Below are 12754 nucleotides of genomic sequence, written 5' to 3'. Positions count from 1 at the left end.
TGGTCTGTTTTAGGGAAGTGTGGATTGGGTGACCAATAATCACTCTTCTTATAGATTTATATTGTTCTCACAACTTTCCCGGCATGCTTTTTTCAAAACCAAAACAAGTATTTGATCGTATGTGTGTGATGTTAGTCATTTTGCTCTGGATATGAATAGGTGAAGAAATCAGCCATGGCTTGTATTGGAAAACTGAAAGAATACAACAAGAGAAAAGAAGCTGTAAAAGGTATGCGATCTAGAAAAAAAATGTCGACAAGAAATAGTCATCGACAATGTTCAACAATATTTCAGTTCTTCATTGATTCTTCAATCTAAGTTCTTTTTACTCAAATAAATAGAATAATGAACGAATAATTAGGGGTGTGGTGAGAGTCACTGAATTATTTTTCTTCAGCTATTTCATACTGAAGAAAAAAGGGTACATAATCTTCTTTTAAAACTCGTCCAAGGAAGCAAATACTAACTGAAAAACGTGTTGATACTTGAATATGGGTGTCGTTTATTCTGACTTTGAACATTTATTTTTCTTGTAGGTAAACGCACTGAAAGTGAAATTAGAGCGGAGGAAACTGAGATATTTTCCAGTATTTATAATGACTGCAAGGGACCTGCAAAATCGGATCATAAAAGTTACGGGACGATACCAAGGTTTTACTATAAGGTAGATAAATAAAAGTCTTTGTGGTTAGTCGTACAGTATATGCACTAATTTAGTACTCACTTCAGAAATATTCATGTTGAGATTATCATATGAAGAAGGAAAAGCTACAACGATATTGATCCTCTACAGAAGGCTTTTGTTTATTGGGTTTTGCCAAACATTGACATAAAAACAATTATTAGAAAAATTATTGGAATATTAGACATGGGTTTAAAATAGGGGTACTGTAGTCCTTTCATTTGTAATTACACGGATACAGAAGTAGATAATACTTTAGGATTTTTAAATTTCTGGGGGGATTAGGAGTCAGTTTAGGCAAGGGTTTTGGTGAAGTTTTGTTATTAGCAATGTTAAAATTATAATTTGTTAAGGGTGCGTGATAGTTCTAAGAACATAATCTTTAATGACACAAGACACAAGTACAATAGTTTAGGAATATAGTTTTGAGGGAGACACCAAACTCTGTTCCCCTCTCCTACACCAAAGCCAAGATATTCAAAATCATGTGTATATAAAACTACACACACGGTTGGACCTCACTTAGATTTGTTCATTTCATGATGATTAGCAGAATCTTACCCTTTAGAGCTGTAATGACTGGGTCGCTACAATTCATAGTAGTTGGCTATCTAGGCTGAATCTTTGAATGGACGGCAACGATAACAGTACTGTATTTATCTCGGTTGTTCAAGAGTGGGAACTTCGGTAACAGTCGTGAACCTACGGCAATACGTCAATCACATAGGTCATTTATACTTAAATAATATCTTCTCTAATTTTGGTGAATATTTTTGTTATTTTTGGTAAAAAGTGATATTTTCGACTTGTTGAAAACTGCAAGCGTGATTGCTATTATATCATACATATAGGCACCTCAGGTAGACCTCTCTCAGATTTGTTCATTTCATAATGGTATCTTAAATTCTCTAATTTAGGTGAATATTTCGTCATTTTTAGTAAAAAGTTATATTTTTGACTTCTTGTTGACAACCGCAAGTGTGATTGCTACTGTATTATACATATAGGCATTACAGTTGAACCTCACTTCGATTTGTTCATTTCGTGATATCTTCAATTCTCTAAATTTGAGATAAATATTTTCTTTCATTTTTGGTACAAAATGTTGAAAACTCAAAGTTTGATGGCTTTGATATTATACATACTGTATAGGTTATTGACCAAACAAATTAATGATTTCAGTTAAATTTATTGAGGATTTAGTGCTTGCAATGTTTTTTGATCACCAGTCAGTTATCGATATAAAAAAGAGGTAATTATATATTATCAGAATGACCAAAATTATTTTATAAATCCCTTGAAAGCTGCTGCACTCAAATTAAGTCTACTTTAAATTGAGTTCCCATTTGCATCTCATCTTTATGTGCAATGTGCATAAAGCAGCAGCTTTTATTTTCTGGTCTTTGTAGACAATTAAACTAGACTTCATATTGTGAATACATGTACCTAAACATGATAATTTTTAGTGTGCACCATAATTACAACTTTACAATAACAGTAATGAAGAGACCATCATTCAAGAGGTAGAAATTTCAATAATGGTATTACCCTGTTAGATTGAATATTACTCCATGCACAGTTCATACTTATTTCTCCAATTTTTACAGCCACATTACAACTTTTTTATACAGAGGACATGTATGTGTTCTATGACATCGACATCATAAAGTCAAAACAAAAATGATGCCTGTGAGCTGGGAATGATTTGATGTATATCGTTCACTGTGTTGTTGTTGTTGTTGTTGATTGGGGAATAATTTTAATTTTCTTCTAAATTTTAAAAGAAACTATGTATTATGTTTTTGTATGTGAATGTATTTGATGCTGTAAATAATTTGATAGAATCTATATGCTTCAAAATAACCCTGAACTCTGTATGAAGATTTTATGGTTTGATAATTAAATATTGTGTTTTCCTTCAGTTACCTGCAGAAGATGAAGTGTTATTACAAAAACTGAGAGAGGAATCAAGGTGGGTGTGAATACTTAAAAATACAATGAGTCCTAAAAAAAATTAAAATTTTGAAATAAGCCATGCAATATTACACTGAATGACAGGGTTGCATCATTGTAATTCACTACGTTCAATTACCCACCATAGACTCTGGTCAGTCAAAATTACTATTTTGAACTGTAGGCATTAATCTGTGATTCAGCCAATGGTGGAAAGAGAAATCTAGGTCAGGGAAAGCCCCATGACCTCATAGATTTTCTTCCATGTCATGTTACTAACGGTTCACAGCTTCTTCAGAAAACTCAGTCAAAAAACTAGAGACTGAATCGCACTGTTTTTGCTACAATGCACACTCGGTGCGGAGAAAAACAGAAGTGATCATAAGGCAAGATGCTTCGGCCACGTGGTGCGTGGCGTGAAAGAAAATCTATGAGGTCATGGGGCTTCCCCTGACATAGATTTCTCTCTCCGTCATAGGAACTATGTGAATAGGCGAGTTGGAAACCCTCTGCCTAACTTTGTATCAGTCACAAATTAGAATTGTCAAATTTTCTCAAACTGTTTATTGTTTATCTTCCTCAGAGCTGTGTTTCTTCAAAGGAGAAGCAGAGAACTTCTGGATAATGATGAATTACAGGTACAGTTGTATAGTATTCAAGATTCATATTGTGTTTGTGTGAAAGCATAGTCTACAATGCTTACAAACAAGTTTCTATCTGTCTGACCTACTTGTATTATGAACATTGAAAAATATTAATAAATTCTTGTGTTTGAGTAAACTGTCTCAATTTGTTTCTGTATTTTTTATTCGTTCATCAGAATCTTTGGTTTCTTCTTGACAAACACCACACGCCACCTTTAGTTGGTGAAGATCAGATGATAAGTTATGATGATTTTCTCAAAGTTGCAGAGGAAGCAGGCCCAAAATGCAAGTAAGTACACACTGTGTAGACACACAATTTGAAAATTCAGTATTCAGTATTTCCCAGATGGTATATGACTATAGTAATGTGATGGATTTTTTTGAACATAAGATCTGTTTCATATTGAACCTTGGATATACTTGAGTGTAAGAATCCCACACCACTTGTCATCTACATGTATTTGCAATTCAGTAATTCTTTCGATTATAGGTATTTTACAATATACTCTCGAAGCCCTTTCTCTTACATACATGCCCCTTGCTCCATTTCCTGTCATAAAACTTATTTACTTGTCTGTCCCATTTTATTGCTAGTCATTTTACAATTACACTAGCAAAACAGACTCGCTTATTATTAGTACTATTTCTAGAATTGTGTATTTATCTTGCAATTTTGTGATCATCAATTTTTGGGACTTCAAATGGGAGTGTATATCACACCAATTGCGTACCTTTATCTTTTAAAACCTGGATTTACCATAATGAGGTTGGTGAACTTATCAATCCAACCCTAGCAAACACTTTTGTTCCACCCAGTAAAACATATCAACTGAAAATTGGTGGACTGCCAATGGAATACATTTAAATGCCTCATTATGCTGACATGTGATATATTTGTTTACAGACCGTTCTTTAGTGCAACAGTGTTTGCTAAACTTCTACAGACTGATCCCTATGGTAGGATATCCATCATGCAATTCTTTAACTACGTGATGAGGAAAGTCTGGCTGCACCAGACAAGGATCGGGCTCAGTTTATATGACGTGGCTGGGCAGGGATATCTTAAAGAGTCGGTAAGTTTCGTGATTAGTGATCAGTCTTACATTCTATTTGTTTCTAATACTTTGCCTTTTTATTTGTCATTCGTAATAACACAAGTAATAAATTTAATATAAAGAATATCTTCCACATAACTACAAAGTAACAATTCTGATACAGACAATATGACTTGTGTGATGTGTATATATGCTAGAGTTATCATATATACACCTCACATGTTGCAGGTTTGGTTTTGAAATTATCAGGAGAATACCACAAAATATACACATGATACGATAAGATAAGATAATACAGCAATGGTATCAACCGACATGTAAAGTTGTATGCCATCCCTTATTGCCTGAGTGTGTACTTTGTAGTATTCTTGTGATACATTTCCTTATCTTGAGGAATAACAGCCAAACAGGCTATTAACCCTCTGTGTTCAGTGACAGGATGTATTCCATCACAGGCTACTGTTTTTTTCATGTAATGTAAATTAAGGAAACTGATGTCTATGACCTGGAACATGTTTGATGTTGTTGATGTATCCCATATAAGGGAAAAAATCTGTACATTAGAACAAGTGCAGATACCAATGATGACATAACATTTGCACATACATGCAATAAATCCTTTAGTCTCTTGCCATTCTTGTGTGAGTGTCAGACTTGACAAGAAAACTGCTGATGTACCTCTAAAACTCTTCTCTTCTTCCATAACAGGATCTTGAGAATTACATTCTAGAGCTGATACCAACTCTTCCTCAGTTGGATGGACTAGAGAAGTCATTCTATTCATTTTATGTTTGTACAGCAGTTAGAAAATTTTTCTTTTTTCTTGACCCAATGCGAACAGGTAAGAATATCAAATATTTCATAAATTAAATAAAACTATTGATTTCTAGCATTGGTTATAGACAAGGTGATGTCATCTAATGGCAGTACTGGTTCAATATGTACCAGTATATATAATATATGGTGAATATTTGGATTTCGTATTTCCTAATTTAAATCAAATTTCATTGTACCAACCAAACTCCATATATTTTGTAAATATGTTATATTCCAATAGAGCAAATATCGAATACAGTGAACATATTGCATAGTATTAAAATAAGGATTAATTTTTATTTTTAGCTCCACTGTCGACGAAGTTATAGTATTACTGATTGCCCGTCGTCAACTTTACATTTTCGACTTCTTCTTAAAAACCACAAACTGTATAGCTGTGAAACTTTCTAGGAAGGTACCTTGGGTGATTCTCTCTCAGATTTGTTCATTTCGTGTGGATATGTTCAATTGTCTTATTTATAGCAAATATTTTTGTCATTTTTGGTCAAAAATGCTATTTTCGACTTTTTCTTGAAAACCGCTAGTCCAAATGCTTTGATACTTGGTATGTAGGTACCTTGGGTGTACCTCTCTCACATTTGTTCATTTTGTAATGATATCTTCATTTCTCTAATTTTGATGAATATTTTTGTCATTTTTGGTAAAAAATTTTATTTTCGACTTCTCCTTGAAAACTGCTAGTCTGATTGCTTTGATATTGTATGTGTAGGTACATCAAGTGGACCTCTGTCAGGTTTGTTGATTTTTTGATGACATCTTCAATTCTCTAATTTTGATGAATATTTTTGTCATTTTTAGTAAAAATTATATTTTCGACTTCTCCTTGAAAACTGCTTGTTCAATTGCTTTGATATTGTATATGTAGGTGTATTAGGTGGACCTCTGTCAGATTTGTTGATTTTGTGACAATATCTTCAATTCTCTAATTTTGATGAATATTTGCTCAAAAACATTATTTTCAACTTCTTTTTGAAAACTGCTTTTCCGATTGCTTTGTAACTTTATTTGTAGGTACCTTGGGTGAATCTATGTCAGATTTGGTAATTTCATGACGATATCTTCAAATCTCTAATTTTATTGAAATATTCTCTGCAACAAAATCAAAAAAGTTGGTGTCTTGGGATATTGAAGCAGCTAGCATTAAGTTTAAATTGCTTCTTAGTCATTGCTTTCAGAGCATGCATCACAAACAGCGGAGCTATATCAGCCGACAGGCTGCTAGTATAATCTTAAAATGTAAAATGCCATTGTCGTATTTTTTCTAAAAAATAACTGGATATATTATCAATTACATATTTAATATATTGTATGTCATTTACTAGATGATACAATATTTTTATTTACTAACTTCCAGGAAAAATCAAGATTCAAGACATTCTGGCTTGCAGTTTCCTGGATGATTTATTGGAGCTGAGAGATGAAGACTTGCCTAAAGATGCACAGGATTCCAACTGGTTTTCAGCTCCATCAGCACTCCGAGTTTATGGTTAGTGTGTATTTATACGTATGTCAGCCTGTCTGTGTGGCTATCCGTGTGTTAGATCTGCCTGTGTGTAGGGAGTCTGTCTGCATGCCAACCTGCCCAAGAGATAACCTAACTGTATGTCAACCTGTCGGTATGTCAACCTGTCTGTGGTCTGACGTTTGTATGGAAATCTGTCTGTGTCTGTGTGTGTGTGTGTCTGTCTACATGTACTGTAACAGCCTTAATTTTGTGAGAAACAAGTGTTTATGCAATTCACAAACAATGGGAAATTTACCTCGTGTAAATAAGGACTCTCATTGGCTTTTGTGAAATTTAGTCCCCATGAATGCCCTGACATTATCAAGGTTGGGAAAAGGTTTAGCAGTAATAATCTATCAATGACTACTATCTAACTGAACTGAGATCACATTGCAGAAGTCTATCGAACTTGAGTTAAATTTTGTACATTTCTTTTATCTCTAGGTCAGTATTTAAATCTTGATAAAGATCACAATGGTATGCTTAGCAAAGAAGAGTTATCTCGGTACGGCACTGGAACGTTAACTGATGTCTTCTTAGAAAGAGTCTTCCAAGAATGTCTTACATATGATGGTGAAATGGTAAGAATAACAAAACATGTTATGGCAAAACCTATTGTGCACTTACATGAATGCCAAAACAGTTTACAATGGAGTATTCAGATGTTGTTATTAAATCACATGTGTAAGTGTTGCATCAATTATTATGGCAGAAGGTTTCTAACATTTTCAAGTTCACATAAACGGTCGGTGTTACTCTGAAATATTGAGCATGTATTAATTACTTGTTTTGCAACAAACTGGCAAAAATGCAGAAACTACATGCACTTCGCCATTTATGCCATTGGAATGATATCATTTGCATGAATATAAATTATCCATTTCAAATCTTTGTTATTTGTTCAGTAAAAAAGTCATTCACATGATGGTGAATGTGTTTACTTTGTACACATGCTTCTAATTAAGCAATTACTGTATTATGTGCCAGTGATTACTTTGTGAGGTGGCATCTACATGTTATATCTTGCATTGAAGTAATTAACTTTCCGTCAGGGGCAATAAGACATGTTTTCACTGAATCATCAAGGAATCTCTCTTGAGTGCAGTAAGACTCTATATTTTTTTTTTATTTCATGTACATAGGACTACAAGACGTATCTAGATTTTGTTCTCGCTTTAGAGAATAGGAAAGAACCACAGGCATTACAGTATATGTTTAAACTCCTAGACGTACAAGCAAAAGGATATCTCAATGTGTTTGCACTCAACTTCTTTTTCAGGGTAAGTATTTAACTAAATTTAGACTCTATGACTTGGAGCTCTTCACAGTCAGTCTGCTGCCCTAACTCTCTCAGATTGGAGTCACTGTGTCATACAAAATTGCCATTCTCTTTAAAAACTACATAATGTAAATTATTGGCTTACCTGTAGTAAAGTAAAGTAAAGTGAAGTCATATAGTGGAAAAATGTCTGTTGTCTGTCAAGCTCAATTGTCAGTTACCATACTGAACAATAATTTTTATGCAATTAGTATTACCATCTCTCAATTGAAAAAGAGCTATTTCAGTTTTCCCCCTACCCCTGCATAATTTTTTTTTAAATACAAACTTTGTCATAAATGTGGGTTTCATAATTAATATTTCCACCTGCAGACAGGTTCCAAAGTTGCCAATATTTTTGTGATCTGCTAAAAACAGTGCAATTTCAAACATCATTTATCTATACGCTCAATCCTCTCATCGCACAAGGAGACTAATATTCTGAACATTGATATACCATACCTTTCCTAGGGTTGGTAATGGGCCATTCTCAAGTTTCATGATCATTAATATTCAAGGTGTTGGTACATTTTGTATGGATGTTGATGAAAAATAGATTTATCTGAAATACAATGACTGTCATTAAATTACGTATTGTCAATCATCATGCATAGATAACTGTTCATGGAGTAATCCAACCTAAAATATGTAAACACAGCAGAAAAAAAAATCAACACTGAATTTTCGGTTAAAAAATAATTGCATCTATAAACAAAGTACTTTTAGTAATCAACATGATACAGCATGCTATACAGACAATAGCCAATGGGTTAAATTACTAAGTCAGACAAATATACATATACAGAACAAGCCATGTGTAGTTTTAATATATTGGTCTTTAGCAGCTAGTAACATAACACCGTACTCATTGATTTCTACAGGCGATTCAAGAGCAGATGAAAATGCATGGCCAAGAACCAGTGTCTTTTGCTGACGTCAAAGATGAAATATTTGACATGGTAAAACCAGATGATCCATTGAAGGTCACCTTGCAGGATTTGATTAACAGGTTAGTAAAAATAGTTTCCTTATCTACTATCCTGTTATATAAAGCTACATAAAGTGTTTTTCGGAATGTCTAACAATTTGTAAAATACATTTCAATAACACAGTGTATAGGTGGTATATCGCCGAGTGTTATTGATTTGAACAGAGTGTCTCAGAAACTAGACTAGGCTGTCTGCTTTTGAAAATAAAGAAATGAAATAAAAAGTGGCTAAAATACATAATAGTTTTTAGTTTTTCTGAAATAGAGGAGTAGTCAGGAAAAAAAACACCTTGAGTTTCTTGTTCAGGCTGCTGATAATATTCATGTGCTAAATGTTTGTATATCATGTGGCCTGGTAGGTGGAGCACAGTGCATACACGATTTAGCACTACCTAACCTGTTGGCATTCATCCACGATGAACATTTCAACAAACCTGTTGTTGCTGATTGTCCTGGATGTTTTGTGGGTTGACAATTACAATACTGACTAAACACATTCATCTAAGGGTAAAGCGAAAAGTTGAAAATTGAATGTTAATTAATCACTAGTAGGAAATCATGCCAGTTTAGTGCAGATGTGCGAGGGTCATTTATTTATTCATGATCATTCTATCATTTCACATTTCTGCTATTTTCTGGTCTTATTTTCTTAATTTCTGTATTACAAAATACAATAATATTTGTCTACTGCTTTGTTTTTTACATTTATTTATGTAACATCAATTCATTTCTCATTAACAGTGGACAAGGTGAAACAGTGACCAGTATACTAATTGATTTGAATGGCTTCTGGACGTATGAAAATCGTGAAGTGTTAGTTGCTGAAGCTAACGCAGATGACTTACAGGAACAGGAGGTTTGATTCGAAATACAGCATTTTGTCAACACCTTCATTTTATTTTCTGATGTAACGTGTGAAGGCCTATATCAAGACATCAAAGCCTTGAGTGTTTTATACAGCACTGACATTTTTACATCACTATATTGTTTTCTAGGAAGCGGTTTAAAACGGGGCATCTGCTGATTACTCAAATTACATTACCGGGTACACTATAGTCAGTGATCTCAAATCTCAAATGTATGTTGCAGACATCGCAAGAAAATAATCAGTGTGAACTAATCACTTTGTAAAGATAAAATTCTATATCAGTTATTATTTACCCAATCGTATGACTCATTTTCTTTATTTCATTAGACCATAGGGAGAATCATGGGTGGTCAGAGTGTCCTGTGTTGTATTAAAATTAAAAATGTTATTTATAGAAAATTGTTGAAATAGTATTTCTATATAATATGATGTATTAGTCCAGCAGAGTTGTTAAATTATCTCACATGTCTTTCAGAAAGTTATTGTAAATATCAGCTTTCTACTTCCAAGTAAAATTCATATTATTTTTTTAATCAATCTTTTAATGTACATGATAGGGTTCACATGTTGTTTCTTTCAAATGTTTTTAAATACCTGTGTCTTTGTACATAAAATGGGTTTGTTATCATGTTTTACTTTTTAGTTACTACTGAGATATTTGTTTGTACATGTAGCCATACCTTGTTTTTCCCTTCCATGGCCAAGCTCTATAGCTAATATGATTTATAAATAGCACAGTTTTCTCAGTGTTGTGTGTGTTCAGCTTAGGCTGATTTTGCTGTACATAATTTTTGTAATAAAGCAATTTTTCTCAAAAAAACTGTTGATTGTGTTGGTATGCAAGATGCTGTAAAATGTACATTTCTTAGAAATTTGGTATATTGAGTGTTTGTGAAAATCCAGTATCGCAGAATTCAATGTGGATTTCTGTCTTGGCTACCAAGGTAAGCTTTTAATGTTTCAGAACACACATGCAAAATTTATGAATTATTCCTCCCATAAGCAAAAATCAGTTTTACAGCTTTGGCGTTTTGTTGTTTGACTCGATCATTCCAACATTATCCACATTCTACTAGTCTAAAATATACTACCCGGTAGTACTCAAATTTATATAAACTATATCAACTTGTTTTCAAGTATTTAATATTGGAAAGTCTGGTCTTGTGAAATATGCAGGGCTCTTAATTGGTAAATATGTCTGATTGAATTTTGTTGTAACACAGTCATTCGTGTCGAGCACAAAACGGACTATTGTGTGTTGTCACTGTATATTGACATAAATGTGCATATTTGGATTTAATCATGAAGGTTATGGTAAGTGAAAATCTAAGGCTTGTGTAAATGATTATGTACACGTAAGCAGAATCAGTGTGGTCTGAAAAGAATAAATTTTGATTTATTTTGTTCTATTTCTGTAACTGCATTCAAAATAATTAGAAATAAAAGGTTAAGATTTCCTAATGGTCAATCATAAGTTTTAAGCCGTTTAGAGAAGACTATGTGTTATTTTCTCGGGTGGAATCATAGACAGTTGTGACCAAATATGCGCCCTCATAACGGAGTATGTGCGGTTAAAAACACATCGGTGAGGGCGTGGCAACTAAACTCTACCCTGTTATTTGAATAATAATAGAATTACATTTGTATATATAATAATAAGAATCATGTATATTAGCCTTTGAAACGGCTTAACGTGCAAGTCAACAGGGAAAAAAAAATATAAAATCACTCACACACGTTCAGTCTCTCATTTCTAAATTTCCAGAGGCAGGTGAGAAAGTTTCGGATTTCTTTTGATGTGTTATTTTCCACAAATCCTTATAATATGTACTATTTGCTCTACTGCTAATCCAAGCGACATGACAAATTGCTATGCTTGGCAAACGATGTTACGTCTATAGAGGGATTATGTCACTGCCCGTCAATACGGTAACCGTGCTCAAACTAATTAAAAATAGAAAAGCGCTCCCTCTCTCGTTCTCTTCGGGTTGTAGTAAAATAACGTCTAAGTTGGTAACTTATTTGTATTAAAAACGGAAGCATTCAATTTCTTCGTCCTACATAATATTCGCTTCTGATAAAATTACTGAATTACTGGTTGTATTTCAGTTTCTGGCAAGTAGTATTAATGACACATTCTGCACATTTATTCGAGTACATAAATACACAACCAGTAAGGTTGTGTTACATACCCCTTGCGCCCTCAGCGCTTCCTTCCTGGCCATGCAGAGTCTGCTGACGTACATATGATAATAAAATAAATGCGATCAATTTACCGATATTTACTATATGAGGGCTGCCATCTTGAATACGTGTGCAACTAAATAAAGTGTTGTTTTTTTCAGATTCCTAAATAACAGGGAAAAAATAACAAACTTTCACAATCAAACGAACCGGGCTGTTGGGGGTAACCAATCGCCTACAAAATTTAGTCAAATTCGTCGTTTTTGTGTGAAAAAATGTCTTTTTTAAAAAGAAATTGTAAACTAGACTCATAAAGAGTTGCAAGGAAAAGACGTTGGTACATCCAGGAAAAAAAATGTACAGATAACGAAGTACAGCTTGCACCGGCCACACTCTTTCAGCCACCCCCGAATGATTTCAAATGTTTGACCCCTTAGCGTGATGAAAACATTTACCATACACGTGATATAAAGTCGATTCAACTATTGGGTAGAATGAGAAAGTGTTTGAACACTGTGGGTTGGAACTAAAGCTAAACTAAACTAAAGTCGGCACTAAAATTCTGTCACTTTTAGTCGGCTTGACTCACAAATCTATCTCCGATTTCTGGTTTGGTAAGTTATAATTAACCATCCCAGTAATGATTTGTAATAAATTGAGACAAATTGGTACAGACTTATGGTGGTTTAAATATAGTCACAGTGGTCAAAATCCTAGAAAA

General features: G+C 33.6%; 1 protein-coding gene across 2 annotated transcripts; it reads left to right on the top strand.

Moving 5' to 3' along the window:
- The first annotated feature begins 50 nt into the window (after positions 1-50).
- On the top strand, positions 51-10669 carry LOC100377701 (serine/threonine-protein phosphatase 2A regulatory subunit B'' subunit gamma). Of its 2 annotated transcripts, XM_085493075.1 has the most exons (13): positions 51-229; positions 537-664; positions 2605-2654; positions 3219-3273; positions 3456-3568; positions 4184-4352; positions 5043-5175; positions 6526-6657; positions 7120-7256; positions 7818-7955; positions 8875-9002; positions 9723-9837; positions 9977-10669. In XM_085493075.1, exons 1-13 carry the CDS (start codon positions 175-177, stop codon positions 9986-9988), a joined length of 1365 nt encoding a protein of 454 aa, XP_085349201.1. In that variant the 5' UTR covers positions 51-174; the 3' UTR covers positions 9989-10669. The 2 variants fall into 2 exon arrangements, with proteins under 2 accessions (XP_085349201.1, XP_085349203.1); XM_085493077.1 differs by having other exon boundaries at positions 9723-10669.
- The last annotated feature ends 2085 nt before the right edge of the window (positions 10670-12754 follow it).

The sequence above is a fragment of the Saccoglossus kowalevskii genome, chromosome 2 (assembly GCF_978046115.1).
Source record: "Saccoglossus kowalevskii chromosome 2, keSacKowa6.1, whole genome shotgun sequence".
Taxonomy (NCBI): domain Eukaryota; kingdom Metazoa; phylum Hemichordata; class Enteropneusta; family Harrimaniidae; genus Saccoglossus; species Saccoglossus kowalevskii.
This window is presented reverse-complemented; position numbering and strand designations above follow the sequence as displayed.